At 33.5% G+C, this 16,389-nt stretch overlaps 1 protein-coding gene and 1 pseudogene across 1 annotated transcript; both read right to left on the reverse strand.

The window, feature by feature from the left end:
- Positions 1–4,347: 4,347 nt before the first annotated feature.
- Positions 4,348–5,550, reverse strand: LOC143649728 (olfactory receptor 8H1-like). Its single transcript, XM_077119658.1, has one exon. It carries the CDS (start codon positions 5,293–5,295, stop codon positions 4,348–4,350), a length of 948 nt encoding a protein of 315 aa, XP_076975773.1. The 5' UTR covers positions 5,296–5,550.
- A 9,088-nt stretch (positions 5,551–14,638) lies between these two features.
- Positions 14,639–15,621, reverse strand: LOC143649294 (olfactory receptor 8I2-like; annotated as a pseudogene).
- Positions 15,622–16,389: the final 768 nt, after the last annotated feature.

Genomic DNA, 16,389 nt, shown 5'->3' on the forward strand with positions numbered 1-16,389 from the left:
TCCATTGTAAAAACCAATGCATTTCTGGTATATTGCATTCCAGTAGCTTTAGCAAACTGAAACATGTACCAAAGAAAAATCATGAGATGTTTACCAGTATTGTCATCAAAAATGTTATAAGAAAGAACATAGAGTGGTGTGATCATGGCTCAGTGGCAGAATTCTTGCCTGCATGCTGGAGACCTGGGTTCATTACCCAGTGCCTGCCCATTTAAAAAAAATAAAGAACATAATTGAAAGACATGTTTCAAGTACCAAAAGATAGTAACTGCCTGTATTAGTTAGGGTTCTCTAGAGAAACAGAATCAACAGGGAACATTCACAAATATAAAATTTATAAAAGTGTCTCATGTGACCATGGGAACCCAGAGTCCAAAATCCACAGGGCAGGCTGTGAAACTGACAGTCCAGATGGGGGGTCTGGATGAACTCCACAGGAGAGGCTTGCCAGCTGAAGCATGAAGAGAGACTGTCTGTTCTGAATCCTCTTTAAAAGGCTCCCAGTGACTAGATTGCAGAAGACACGCCCCTTGACTGAATACAAATGGAATCAGCTGTGGATGCAGCTGACGTGATCATGATCTAATTTTATGAAATGTTCTCATTGCAACAGACAGGCCAGCACTTGCCCAACCAGACAAACAGGTACCACCACTTGGCCAAGTTGACACATGGACCTGACCATGACACTGCCTTACAGAATTCAATACTCACTGAAATAGAAACAAAATAAATTATCTCTTTTTTTGTGTATATGTGCATTAAGTTTACAGGAAATTTGTGATCGCAAATTTTCCAGGGAGAAGGGCAAAGATAACAGTAATAACCTTGTGTCATCTAAAAGAAATAACACTGAAGATTCAAAATTCAAAGGAAATATATCTATTAGATTTTTAAAAATTTAATCTCTCTAGCAATACTTAACTAATGGAATTCAAGTCGATGCTTGATGGGACTCTTGATATTTATATATATATCCAAATATATATATTTGGCATGGGCAATCTCTGGGAATTGAACCCAGTCTCCAGCATGGCAGGCAAGAACTCTGCCACTGATCCACTATTGCTCATCCTTCAGCCTAACATGGAAGTAAAGTTTATGATGACATTTTAACAAAGAAAGCATAATTAATAGAAAAGACCACAGAGATGGAAAAAACCCCTGTAAATATAAAAAAAGATGAATGATCTTTTAAGATGAGATAATTTAAAAAGGCACTCAATTTAAAAAGAAATGCTTGTGTGGGGTGGGCATGGTGTCTCAGTGGCAGAATTCTTGCCTGCCATGCTGGAGACTTGGGTTCGATTCCTGGGGCCTACCCATGCCAAAAAAAAAACAATAAAAAATAAATGCTGGCGGGCCGCGGTGGCTCAGCGGGCAAAGTGCTTGCCTGCTATGCCGGAGGACCTCGGTTCGATTCCCGGCCCCAGCCCATGTAACAAAAACGGAGAAACAGAATACAATAAAACAAGAAAATGTTTAAAAATGTTTCCCTTTCTTCCTTCCTTCCTTCCTTCTATCCTTCCTTCCTTCTCTCTGTCTTTCCTTTAAAAAAAAAAAAAAAAAAAAAAAAAAAAAAATAAATGCTTGTGAAAGACTAGCCTCTAGTTGAAAGCAAAAAACTGAGGAATACCCATAAAGATTGCATAAATGTTTAATATTTAATGTCGAATTAAAGTAATTTTATTTGCTATTAATATATAAGGTGCAATTTAAAAAAATAAATTGAGAAAATATAAGGAAAATTTTAAAGATTTGAATAAATTAAATTGTTTTTAATTAGCACAGTATCATTAAACATTTTACTAATGAAATAGGGTTGAACTTTATTTTTAACATTTCAAAAGAATATAGGCTATACAACTAAACATAATGTTACAAAGAAACTTTTAATATAAAGTTCAAAAGACCAAAAAATAGTACAAACCTATTGCTTGAAGGAAAACAATATACGTAATTACAACAACAAAAGATAAAAAAAGCAAAAAATCGAATCCTCATAAAATTAAAATGAACTTTTAAAAATAACCTGTGAATAGCAGAGAAATAAAATTGCATTTCCAGATTATATAGATGGTATTTTATTTAAAAATGAAATTTTAGCAATCTACACTTCTAAAATTTAAGAAATGCCCAAAGATATTGATACTGATCACAAATTGTGGGATCTCTGCCTGATATACTCAAATGACCAATTCCTGAGACACCAGGGTTTCAAAGAATTTATTGCTAAACACAAAGCAGAATATCAGATGGCTTACTGGCAGAAAAATGTGTTTCCCATAACTTCAGTCATTCTGATAGTTTTATAGTATCAAATAATGGGGAGGAAAAATGAATAAAAAACAAAAAATAAGAAAAAAATTTTTTTAAAGATGGGGAGGTTTTAGAATAATGAGCACAATGGCTCTAAATGATGTAATTAGAAGTCAGAGGTGATGTAAGTACATAGCATGTACAGATTGATTGCATGCTTAGCAAAATAATTTAGGAATTGGAATGGGTTATTTCTGGGCTGACAAAGTTCCTTCATTAATAAACATTAGAAGCTGTCTTGTGTGATAATAAGACTCAAAAGTTGAAAAAAAGGAATGCGGGATGCAAATCACAGGATGAAGGCTTTGAATCTATGCAGTCATTATCAAAGGCCAAGTCAGCTGGGTCAGAGTTCAGTAATTCTGGGTGTTTCCCTCTTGCTATTCTACTATTCTAGAAAGTAAAAATGAAATGTCTATGTAATGACATTTCAAATATTTAGCAGATAGGCACCTGACAGATATTACTACATCCAGATTTTCAACTTGGCAGATTTACAAAATTTCATGTCTAAAAGCTTTGTGAGAGTATTTATTTTGCTATTTTAGGCAAGAACATAGTCATCTCACAGGTTTAAATGACAAAGGAATTCTCAAAGATTATAATTATAAGTGAAGAGAGATGTAAAAGATTACACAGAAAATAACAAACATTTTTTATATATGTAACATATACATACACATGCATAGTAGTAAAGCTAGGAGAATATGCATCAGCATATTTTTAGGGCATTTCTATTTTCTTTACTATTTTCAATATGTCAAAATGTTATTCACTGTTATAATGCACCATATTTTCTGTAACTTAATCATCTCATAATATTTTTCTTAGCGCTGGGTACCTATTGATTAGATTAAGTTGAATAAACTAATTATAAAACACCAGTGAATAGTCCTCTTTAGAAAAGCCATTTGTATATATTGCAAAACATGAGTTTTCTAATGTTAATGGCCTCTATTTATTTTTATAGCAACAAGTGTTTTACATTTCTCATCTCATATAATGTTAATGACCTGAAATTAGTATTTCTCTTGTGCGCTTGAAAAACCTGAAGCTTAAATTATCAATGACTTATTAAGAGCCAAATAGCAAAAAAAGGGAAGTTGATCTAGAGTTAGAATTCAGAACATCTGATTCCAAAGTATGCACATTCAACCAGTGTGCTCTATATCTTCATTCAATTTACTGTTAACATTTTAAATGTAACTTTGAAACTATAAACAAGCTGTGTACTTAAGTTTGAAGTTGAATCTCACAGAGCAGCAGTAGGTGGAACATGCAACAATGTGAAGATACACCAAATATGCCATCCATTACTCACTATTATTTGTGTTCTCTCATCTATTGCCCCAAATATGTAGGCACAATGCACCATGTATCTTAGAGGATGTAAACCTTAAAGAATGTAGTAAATAAATGGGATTAGGAACTAATGAATTTCTCTAGACCCTTGTTACATTTTATCCAAATGATTAATTTTCATTGTTTCCAACATGTATAAAAACCATATTAAAAAATCAACACAGGGAGGCAGAATTGGGAATTTTACCCCTGCCCTACCACTGGCAGGGGAAATGAAACCCTTTTTCTCCACAGCCTGTTTTCTGAATTAAGCCATAATGAGCAAGGAACCATGATTTGAGGGGGGGGCTCATCTTCATATATATTAAATGACTTGCGTTGGGAACTATCATTGTGCCAAAATGTAGCTATATTCCATAATAAAATCTTTTGAAATTGGACTATGCATGATGACTTCTATGCTATAATTTAAAAGACAACATCACATTTTCTGATTTTTTTACATTAGTTCATGTTTAAAAGCTCATATTTAGATGAAAGATTTAACATAATATCATGGTCCAAATTCAAAATGAATTTCTAAAATCAAATTCCTGGAAAGATTCAAGATCAAGTAGAGTGGCTCAACAGAAATACTAACTACAGGACTCACGCATTTTAGAGAGAATCCAAGTATATACCCAAATATTCATAAGAAAACATGTGCATGAATGTTCAGTGTCACTTTCATTGTAATTGCCTGGAGCCCTCTCTCTTCTGCATGACTCTAATGAGAGCATTTTTCACTTCTTTGTTCCTAAGACTATAAATGAGTGGATTCAGCATAGGGATTACCATAGTATAAAACACAGAGGCTACCTGATCCCTTCCCAAGGAGTAGGAGTTCTTTGGTTTTAAATAAGTAAAAATCATAGTGCCATAAAAAATGGTGACTCCCAGGAGGTGGGAGGCACAAGTAGAGAAGGCTTTGCGTTTTCCCGAAGTGGAATTAATTTTCAGGATAGTAGACAGAATGGATCCATACGACACGGAGATTGTGATAAGAGACACCATTAAGGTAGAGCCAGCCACAATGAATATCATGATTTCAGTGTCATGAGTGTCAGTACAGGACAGGGCTAAAATTGGGGTTAAGTCACAGAAAAAGTGATGGATTACATTAGAGCTGCAGAAATGCAAACTGTTCATGCTAAGAACATTGATCAATGAGTCTGTGCAGCCAATCATGTATGACCCAGTAATGAGGGTGTTGCAGAGTCTCTTAGACATCACAACTGGGTAATGAAGAGGGTTGCAGATGGCTACATAGCGGTCATAGGCCATTGAAGAGAGAAGGAAACATTCAGTGGCACCCAAGAAGACAAAAAAATACATCTGGGTGAAGCAACCAATGAATGAAATATACTTGTTGGAAGTCAGTAAGTTATCTAAGGTTTTAGGTGTGATGACTGTTGAGTAACTGAGGTCGAGGAAAGAGAGCTGACTGAGGAAAAAGTACATGGGGGTGTGAAGCTGGAGATCCAGGTGAATTATCAGTATCATCCCTGCATTTCCCAGCATGGTAATCAGGTATATCAGGAAAAATAATAAAAAGAGGGCTGGCTGGGTCTCTTCAGAGTCTGCCAATCCCAGAAGGATGAAGTCAGGCACGTTTGTGTTATTCCTTCTTCCCATAGAATTAAACTGTTGTAAAATGCTGGGAAATCAAAAGTTATGCTTAGTGTTATGCTTTCAATGACTTGAAAAAATGTTTTTCATTTTTGTGTGAATGATCTGGCAAAATTGCTTAATTCTCCAGAATTCATACACAAAGCATAGTTTGTGAAATATGATGAAAAAAATGTTAGTGCTATAGCAAAATATAAATTAGGTATAAATCATCATTTGGATACTATGTAATAGCTGTTCAAATATATTGCATAATTAGAATGAACCTGGCACCATTAAAAATTAACACATTTAACTCACCTGAAAATATTATTCAGTAGGTATTATTTTGTCTCTGCTTTTAGATGATTAAGGGACAGAAAAGTTTTAAATATCTTTTTCTAGAGTCAAATTTATTAAATGTTGATTCTGTGATTCTACAAGATAGGTGGATTTTAGAAAGCATGATTATAGCAGTATATACTTTTTTATAATTCATTTCTCAAAGCTGAGAAAAATGTTAGATATGTAATAAACAATGATAGATGATCCATTTTAATGTCATTTACTTTTATTTTGTATTCAGTATTATTTAACCCAAATGACCTATCATAAATTTCAACCTTAGAGAATAGTATTTGAATGTGTTAAAATTATAGATAACATAAAATTATCAATTTTTCTAAGATTAGTGTTTCCATAAATTTACCATTAAAAATCAAATTTCTTCCAAAATTATATTTCCCGTATATGTATATTGCTTGTGGGCTTGAATTCCATCAATTCTATATTTCTATATTCCTGCTATTATTTAGGTGAGGCCCACATGATATGTGTATGTATATGCTAATTTTTCTAATAATGTCCTGAATTTATTTGGTTTGAATAAGACTATTTAATACTGAGAATGATACTTACCTAAGTAAAAGGTGGTGAAAAAGTTCCTTCCAACAGTCTCTGCTAAAAATTTGTAACCCTCAATTGTTTAATTTTACAAATTAAAATATGTAAACAATGTAAGAGCATATTTAGGATACATAAATCATATAATTGCTGAGACAAAATATTTGTTCCCTTTCAGATAAATTGGTTTTAATTTCTCATTCATGCATTTTTGTTCTATCCTGAGGCAAAATAAATCAACCTAAAATTTTTGCTCACATACTGGTCAAATGGAAAATTCTCTTAGAAATTATCCCTCACAGATGTTCCAAGGAGCTCCTGTGAACACAGGCAGTGCAGAGTGTCCCTTACCTTTCAACCTGATAATGCCATAGCACCTCTTATATTGAGGATTGCTGACAATGCAATATTTGGTCATCCCTGGGACCAAGTTCAAAGGAAGATTGCTTGGCATCATTCCAAGAATAGGGGTTCAAGGAGAAATGCATCCATGCTAGGTTTGTTACAGAATGTTGCCTTACCCTTAGAAACCCCATGATTTTGCGCATGATTGTTTGCTTTTCCTTTGTAATGCTCTACATTTTTTACTGTGTGACAGTGAAGGTATTTCTAGAGAAATACTTAATTACTCTGTGGCAGAAAGTCTAGCTCATTAATCACCATGGATAGGCTATCACATCTTTCACAATGAAATATTTTCATAATCAAAAGTTTGATCTACCTGAGAAGTAATCATAAGTGTTTACACAAATATTAGAATACAAAAAATTCAAAGAAGAAAATATAAATCATTTGTAATTGTTGTTAATCTTTGCATGCATTTTCTTCCAATTGTTTCCTGCCTGGATTTAATGTTTGTTTATTTGTATACTTATGTATTTGTATCATTTTATCATATTATATTTTCAGTGACTTATTCTGACTTTATCACTAAATAATAATGATGAGCCTTGACTTAAGTAAAAATAGCCTTTTGTAAAACCCACTGTTTCATGTATTCTGCATTGGGTTGGTACCCCGTCACTCACTTGCCTTTATGAGTATGTACCTGTGGACAAATGGGTGTTTTTGAGGTATGAAATGGCAAACATGGAGAAGTCTTTATTCTGTGCTGGCCAAGTCACCTTATTCATTTATACAGCAGATGTAATTTTGCATTCATATATAACAATATTTTTGCAATGTTGTTATAACACACTTGGATTTATTTTATTAAAAGAAAAATGGGAGCAAAAACTAAAATTGTTGAAATTCTTAGTTTTTAATTTATTAAATGTCTAAAGCTCACTTTCTCTAAACATATCAAATTAAAATGTTGTTCTGTGAATTTTGTATTAATTAATAGTAGTGAAATCACCTTTCATATGGATTTAGCAGTAATTTGCACAGGAAAAACTAGACTTTCACACTAAAGACGTTCAAGAGAGAATTTGCTGTTGTGGATAAAGAAGTTAGAAAATAATACAAGACAAAGTTTTGGAAATTCAATTTTTCTTCTCAGCAAAAAGTTGGTGATGCTGAGACAGGTTTATTTGGAGACTAAAATACCACCTGGATTTATTTGTCAGAATTAATTTTGGTTTAAGCCAAATGTGAGTCTAAAGGTGATTTTCTATGATAATTCCAACCTAAAAGCTGGCATTTTTACAAAATTTCAGCTTTGTAATTTATATGAGAGTAAAACAAATGGTGCAATGGCAGAAATAACCAGGAGTAAATGGAATTAAAATATTTTAGGTTTTATTTTAGTTTGCTAAAACTACTGGAATGCAATATATTAGAAGTTGCATTCTGATATATATATATATATATCCCTGCCTTAAATGTTCTACTTCTTCAGCTGCTGGAACTCTGATTTCTGTCTTTTCAGGTCTTGCAAGATGAGACTTTTATATTCTGTATTCATTCATGTTTATAATTGTACTATTTCAAATAAAGTGTAAGAATCCTGTGCTGGTTTGAAGCTAGCCATGTTCTTTTCCTAACCCAACCTAGTGTTAACAGTGGGTCGTTTTGACTGGGTTGTTTCCATGGAGATGTGACCCAGTCAACTGTGTGTGGGAACTTTTGATTAGGTGGTTTCCATGGACAGCTATCTCTGACCAATTAAGGTAGGTCTTAACCTGCTTAGAGTACTTTAAGAGGGAACCATTTTGGAAAAAAAGCTCAGAGCTGACACAGACAGAGACATTAGGAGACACAGAAAGAAAATGCCCACAGGGAAGCTTCTTGAAACTAAAAGCCAAAGGACCAGCGGATGTCAGCCACTTGTCTTCCCAGCTGACAGAGGTGTTCCAGGTGCCACTGGCCTTTCTTGAGACAAGACATCTTTCTCCAGATGCCTTAGTTTTAACATTTTTAAGGTCTCAGAACTGTAAAATTCTGATATATTGCATTCCAGCAGTTTTAACAAGCTAAAATAAAATCTAAAATATTCTAATTCCATTTACTCCTGGTCATTTCTGCCATTCCACCATTTATTTGCTCTCATATAAATTACAAACCTGAAAATACAATATTATTATTTTTGTCCTATATACTCAGTTGCCTTTTGCAGAATTTTTAAATATTTCCCATGCCCAGTGATCTTTGTTCCTTTTGACAGGTTTTTTTTTTCTGATCTTTAAAACTTTTTATTCTGAACATCATTCTCTATCATATCATAAACTTTTCTTCCAATATCATTTTTTTTCATTCTAAAGAACTTCTGTTGGCGTTTCTTTTACTGCAGGAATTTGGCAGTGAATTTTCTGAACTTTCATTTATATTAAATTTCCCTATATCACCCTTTCTTCTTCTTTAATCCTTGCATTTAAATAATATGTTTGCTATATAAAAAATATTTTTCATTTTGCCTTTAAATCCTTCTTAGATTTTTTCATCTTTTAGTCTAATGGTTTCTGATGAGAAGTCAGCCATAATTGATATCATTTTTGCACTGCAAGAAATGTGTTCTGCCCTATGTGTCTGCTTTTAAGTAGTTTTTACCTTTCCTATTTTGTAGCTTGAGTATTACGTGGCTTGGTACCTGGCAGTGTGTGTGGGCGCATGTCTGTCTGTCTTTCTGAGTGTCTGTCTGTATGTTGAAATTGATTTTTTTTTAACATGGTCAGGCACTGGGAATTGAACCCGGGTCCTCTGACATCTCAGGCAAGCATTCCTGCCTGCTGAGCCACTGTGGCCTGCCCTGTTGGAATTGATTTTAACCTGCTTCAGTTGCTCAGCATTTCTTGGATCTGCAAATTGATGTTTTTCTTCAAATTTTTATAAAATTTCATTCATTTTTTCTTGATTTCTAATTGCCTCACTTAGGCTATGTGTTTATTTAATTGCAATTTGAAAACATTGTATTGACCTGGCTTCAGGTTTACTTATACATTCTTCTTTACCTCCAACCTGCAGTATAATCCTTCCAGATAATTTTTCATTTCAGATATTTTTACTTTCCATTCCAATCATTTTAAAAAAATGTCTCTATTAATTGCTGTATTTATTACTATGGTTCACATTTTCTTGCTATGTCATATATTTGGTTTTTATTATATACTGTATTTTGTGAAAAATATAAAGGATTTGGATTATGCTGCCTTCCTTTAAAGTTTATTCAGCTTCATTTTGGCAGGCAGTAAATTGCTGAAAGTGCCTTTTGGACCTCTCTGATTTATTTTATTATTTAATAAGGAGGAGCTATTTGGTTTTCTCCTTAATCTTAAGGTATAGCCCTCACTCTCAGACATGGTCCTTTCTTCTAATTTATGACATCGTTTTTTGCCTCAACTTCATGCCTGAGTCAATCATAGCCATTCTTCACAAAGACTGGGCCATAATTCCAACTTCTCCCAACCCTTGTTTAACTCTGTAGTCATGTCCTCCTCTTAGTCCAGCAGCATCTCTTGGCTAAACATTTGTAGTCCCTGTCTTAAATGTTCTACTTCTTCAGCTGCTGGAACTCTGATTTCTGTCTTTTCAGGTCTGCAAGATCAGACTTTTATATTGTGTTTACAGTCTTTGCTTCCTTGCTCAGCTGTCTACAAAGACAGGTTGAGCATAATGTTCTTCTCAGATAATTCCAGAATCTCATGAAGAATGATCTTTGTTGCCTGTTGTCCAATGCCTGAAAACAATTGCCATGTGCAGTTTGTCTGGATTAGAGTTATTTGTGTGCTGTGGAATTGCTTGTGCAACTTACTTTTAAAAGTCTGATGGGAGATTTTAAAACTCATCTGATTTAAATGATGACACAGTTTCCTCTCATAGACCACTACATCATCTTCTCATGTTTTGGTTTCTCTTTTCCTCCCCTGTTCTCATAGGTAATTCTTCTTGTTTTGTTTTGCTTGGGGGAAAGAGTATTAAATAATTTTTCTATGGTTCTATTTCTCTCTTTTTTTGATAAATGTAATTCAATTTTTTTGCTTTTTAAATCATTAATGCTATTTTAGTTTCTTCATTTTTGTTCTCTACTTTCTTTGGGGGTTGGACTGGCTGTTATTTCTCTAGCTAATTCATATAATTATGTTACCTATCTTTTTCATCTGATTAAGAATACAGGAATTTAATATTTCCATTATTCATCTGATCACCACTTTACTTTTATCTTAAATTTAGTGTTATGAATATGTATTTATATTGTTATCCATTATGTAAATAGTCTAGAATTTATTTCCCATTTAACTAAAGATATGGCTGTATTTTTAATTTCTATGATGAACAGTCTTTCTTCTAAATTTTGAATATTATCTTCAAATTAAATGTGTTTTGTAAGAAAATGTGTCTACTTTAGACTATGGAAATTTATTGAAATATATGGATTGATTTTGATCAATTCATCTAAATAATTCATAGATGCCATGAAAGTAAGTTTTGAATGTTTATATTCAATTTTAGCTTCTCAATTTTATTCAGATATTAAAATTCTGCCATGTCTTTTACTTGTTGTGTTAATTACATACTGGAGGAATTATATTCTAGCTTGCCACTGCATTTTATTCATTTATTTACTAAATATTCTATTGAAATCCTGCAATGTACCAGACACTGCCTACACAGTATAGCAAAAGAATAAATGGTCTTTGTTCACTCAGTTCTAGTGAAAAGAAAAATCAGAAACATATACAAAAATAAGTGATATGCTATGTTAGAATGTGAAAAGTAGTATTTAAAATAAGAAATAAAAATAAGATAGGATAGTGAATGAGACACTTTGGCACAGGTGGCAAGAGCAACCAACTGGAAATGGTGTGGTCGGGACAGGTCTCAATAAAAATTAGGCATTTGATCAAGGACTTGAAGAAGGGAAGAATTAGCCATGCAGGTACATGAGAGGAAAGTTTTGGCAACAGGGGGATGCCAGTGCAAAGGCCCTGCGGAGAGGGCGGGCTGTGCAGGTAAGTGACAGTGAGGAGGTCTAACAAAAGTGACCTAGAATGACATTCTGTTGTGCGGGTGGGGGTGGGGTGGGGTAAATGGCGAAGAATATGTTAGTTGATGGCAGTGCGTGTTACGGAGAAAAGCTAAGAGGTGAGTGTGCATAGAGCCTGTGGGCTTGCTCTCTTAAAACTTAATTTTCAGAAAATCTTCAGTGATAATGTCACATTTGTGCTACATGAAAGAAGTGAAGTAGAGATCTATAAAAATACATGGAGTATGTGAGGTGCAAATAAATGGAATAGTAAAAACAGGGTTCTATAAAATTAGTCACTTTGTGTCCTTTTATTTTAATGATTTGCATCACTGTATCTTAGTAAACTTTACATAAGAAATATCTTATGTTGGATTTAGTATTTTGATTGACTCTCGCAATCCTTGTCATTTCAGAGGAATTTATTCCACTTAGTAAATATAAACAATATAAAGTTACTTTTTACAAATATATTTATCTTTTACTGCAGCAATATTTCTGTTTCTTCATTAAAACACATTTTTCTTTCTTTTACTCCCTTTCTTATATATTGTCTTTAGGTATTTTTAGATAGCTGCTATATCCACCCTCTTCACCCCTTCCATATCCTGAAAGGCAAATTTCCTACGCAAAATCTTAACTTATTCTTTACTATTTTCTCTAATTATCAACTAATGTTCTTGAATTCATTTTTAAATGGACCTTTAATTGTTATATATGGAATTAAGAGTGAGTCTGAATCTATACCATATGAATGAGTTAATTTCAGTCCATTTATTTTATTCTCATCAGATATTATGTTTTGAGGTAATTTTTAAGTTGATATAAAAGTATCTTAAACTGAACAAAAATAGGTGTCTTCATTTTGAAGCCTGATACAACAAACCTGTTTTAAAATGAGTGCTTTTTCTCAGCATAATTAAAAAGGAAAATATATCTGGCAAATTTAAGATGTAATGTTTAGTGCTGTGGACATAGTCCCAACATTGTGTGGTTGGAAATCTGTATGGAAGAGACAATAGCTTTGAGTGAGTCAGGTGAGAGAAAGAAGAGTGGCAAAGAAATTCATGTCTCATTCTTGAAAGATGGGTATTCCTGGGTGCTAAAGGAAAGGTACAGAGAAAGCAGCAAGGAAAGAGAATGTGACGTATACCAGAGACAGGTATGAAGAGAATTCTGAGAAGTGTAAATATGGACATTTCAGCAATTTGTACAAGTAAGATGTATTACTACATCTTTTAATAGACAAGTAATGTGTGGCACATTTTTTTCTCCTGGAATCACAACCAGCAGAAAACATTAATAATCTTAAAAGAACAACTCAACATATCATTTTATTAGTATTAAATATAGAAGTATGCAAGCTAATTGAAATTATCCATAGACAAATACATTTTCAATGTAATTGCAGAAAAACAAAACATAAAAATTAGAAACAGGATAAATAGAAATAAGCTGTGGAAGCTATGTTTTTTTATATTTATTTTTAAATGAACATTATATTTAGAAGGAATAATTGCAAATCACTGGTAGGAAAAAAAGGAGTTCAGAAAATATAATCAGTTTAATATTTCTCAACAACAATTTTGAAAAATCTTCACAGTAACCAATCTCAATCAGACAATATTATTGGAAGGAAAAAGTATATTCTGTTAAGGAAAAGAAGTGAGTGAATTAATAGACAGAAGCCTCAATATATTCCTGCAATAATGTGCAAACATTTCATAAGATGTCCATTATATTAGAATAGTTTATAATATAAAATATTACATTGTACAATGAAACTTGCTGGAATCAGACCATTACTACAAGAGAAAATACACTTGCATATATTCATATATGCATACTCAGATGCACAGATCTCATCATATGAGCTACCTCTACTCACACAGAGACTCCTATAAAGGAGATATGAAAACTTCCTAACCAGTTGACTCCAATTACATAAAGTCATATATACAAAGTACAACTCTTTTACTCTTTTTTCCATATCTGAATCCTTTGGAAAAGACATCATTCGAGAAGGAATATATTTGCAAATTAGTATGCTATATAATATATACACAAGAAATACTTGGAAAATAATTCTAAAAATAAAATTTTCATCTAAACTAGTATTTTTTGAACCTCCATAGGTACATGGCTGTTCATTTCCAAACACCAATGAAAAATATAATCAATAGCATCCTTGGCCTTAAGTTAATTATCACTGGGATTTCACAAGCTCGGGGAAAAACAAAAACTACTATCATTAATTAGCATGCAGGTATAAATTAATGCATCTAGAAACACAATCTCACACATACCAAAATGCAAACAATATTTACTTGTATATTTTATATATGACACTTTACTAGATGCTGTGAAGTGGAAATAAGAATAAGCAATTCTTTCTTTCAAGAATCTTAGTCTTACTGGAGAGAGGAATAGTATATACACACATATTTCATTTTAAAGGAACCTCATCAAATTAATCTTTCATCCTTTTCAACATACATCTTAAATATGATGTCCCAACTCATTCACCTGACTGCTACAAATGATATTAAAGGCAGTACTGAAGGATTTTGTAACAATGTCTGAGAAGTCATTCATCTGGGTTTACATTAAAGAATAGTTATTCAGCTCTACAATCCTTCCTTCATGGAATGAAAAGATTTTTTTTCCTTTTATCACTGTAGATTCTTTATTTCCAGAGGTTTTCTGCCAAATTTGGAAAACAAGTATCTCTCTATATATTCCTAAACTAGTGAAGAAAATATGTTACAGCTAGTGCTTCATTTACCTATATGCAAACACACACACAAACACACACACATATTTTTAAATTAGGTCTTAGACCTTAGAGAAGCACAATAGGGTTACTTGGAAATTATACTCTGCCTTTTTGAATGGAGAACATATTCTACCTCATAAGCATATCAATTTTCTACAAAAACAAAAATAAAAATCACTTTTAAGTAAAGATAAATGATCAAAATATTAACTATCTTAGCAAAATCATTCCACATCATCAAGAAATTTCTCTGTAGTACTCAATGGCCACATAAGTGCTTGAATCTTATTGAATGGAACTGATCTTTTCACTGGTGCTTTTATTTGCTTTTATTAGTTCTGTGCTCTGGAAATAGTTTTCTATTTATGACCCTTAGAAAAACATTTTTCACATATTTCTTCTTCAGACTATAGATCAGAGGATTCAGCTTTGTAATGACAATGGTATAGAACACAGATGCCATCTGTGCCTGAGTCAAGAGGATATGTTATCAGGCTGTAAATATGTGAAAATCAGTGACCCTTGGGAAATGATTACACCCAGGAGGTGGGACACACGGGGGCAGAAGGTTTTCTGCCTGCCCTTTGCAGACTGATCCTAAATGGCCAAGATGATGGCACTGTAAGTGACTGTGATGATGAGAAGATAACTTTTCAGGGTGAAACCAGCTAAGACAAAGATCAACAATTCTGCACTGGATGTACCTATGTGGGACAAGACCAAAAAAGCTGATATGTCACAGAAAAATTTTTGATACTAGAATTGCAGGCACTAAACCACTCATCATGTAAATTCATATCAAAGAATTTGTGAAGCCTAACACATATGGCATAAATCCCAGAAAAAAAGCACACTTTCTCAGTCATGGCTACTGAATAGAGTAAGGGATTGCAGATTGCTATATGGCAGTGATAGGCTATTAATCTCAGAAAAAGAAACAACTCACTGTACACCAAACCAAAAATAAAAGTACATTTGGGCAAAGCAGCCAACGAAAGGGATGTTTTTATGATTAGATTGGAAACTGACCAGTGTCTTGGGTATCACAGTAGAGAAATAAAATGCCAATGATTGATAAATTGTGAAGGAAAAAATAAATAGGTATATGAAGCTGAGAGTCAATTCCGATTAACACTATCAATCCAAGGTTCCCTGAAACAGTGAACAGGTCAATGAGGAGGAACAGCAAGAAGAGGCTGACTTGTAGTTCAGGGTGATCTGCAACTCCAGGGAGGATGAAGAGCATCAGCTCAGTGAAGTTGAACCCAGCTACTTACTCTAACTCAGGCCTTTGGCTAAGCTATTGAATAGCAAGAACAAAATTCAGAGAGCGATTCAAGCCTGAAGACCTACTAATCACAGAGCATTTGAACTCAAATAATGGGAGTAACATAGAGCAAGTTTTTAATGGCTTAAGGTTTGTTGATAATTTATACAAGGTTTCCGTTTTTTTTACAGAATTGACATACACCAAGTTCACAATTGTCTGAAATCAGTAGCACATTTTAGAAGAGTACATACTTGAAATACATGAAGAGATTCCTACTTATGCTATCCTTTACCCTCTTCTATTATTGGATCTAAAATAATTTACTTCTGATATTCTTAGAAAATATAAAGCTCATTTTGGAAAGTCAGTGTGTTAGTTTGTAAATTGCTGGAATGCAATATGCCAGAAGTAGAGTGACTTTTAAAAAGGAGAATTTAATTTATTAATGGTTACAGTTTTAAACCTATAAAATCACCCAAACTAAGGCATCCAGGGAAAAATACCTTAATCCAAGGAAGGCCAGTGGGTCAGGTGCACCTCTATGGGCTTGGTAGTCATGTGGCTGGCATCTGTTCATCCCTTTCTCCTGGCTCCATTACTTTCAGCCTTTTTTCCTATGGGGGTTCCTTACCTGGCTTTTCTGGGGATAGCTTTCATCTTTTGACTTGCCTTGGCTCTCTCCACGTTCTGTGTCTATTAACATCTCATGGAGACATCTGCTGGGCTCAAAGCATCTCCAAACACCTGTATCTCTGCCCTGTTCCTGTCAGC

Source organism: Tamandua tetradactyla, chromosome 11, assembly GCF_023851605.1.
Source record: "Tamandua tetradactyla isolate mTamTet1 chromosome 11, mTamTet1.pri, whole genome shotgun sequence".
Taxonomy (NCBI): domain Eukaryota; kingdom Metazoa; phylum Chordata; class Mammalia; order Pilosa; family Myrmecophagidae; genus Tamandua; species Tamandua tetradactyla.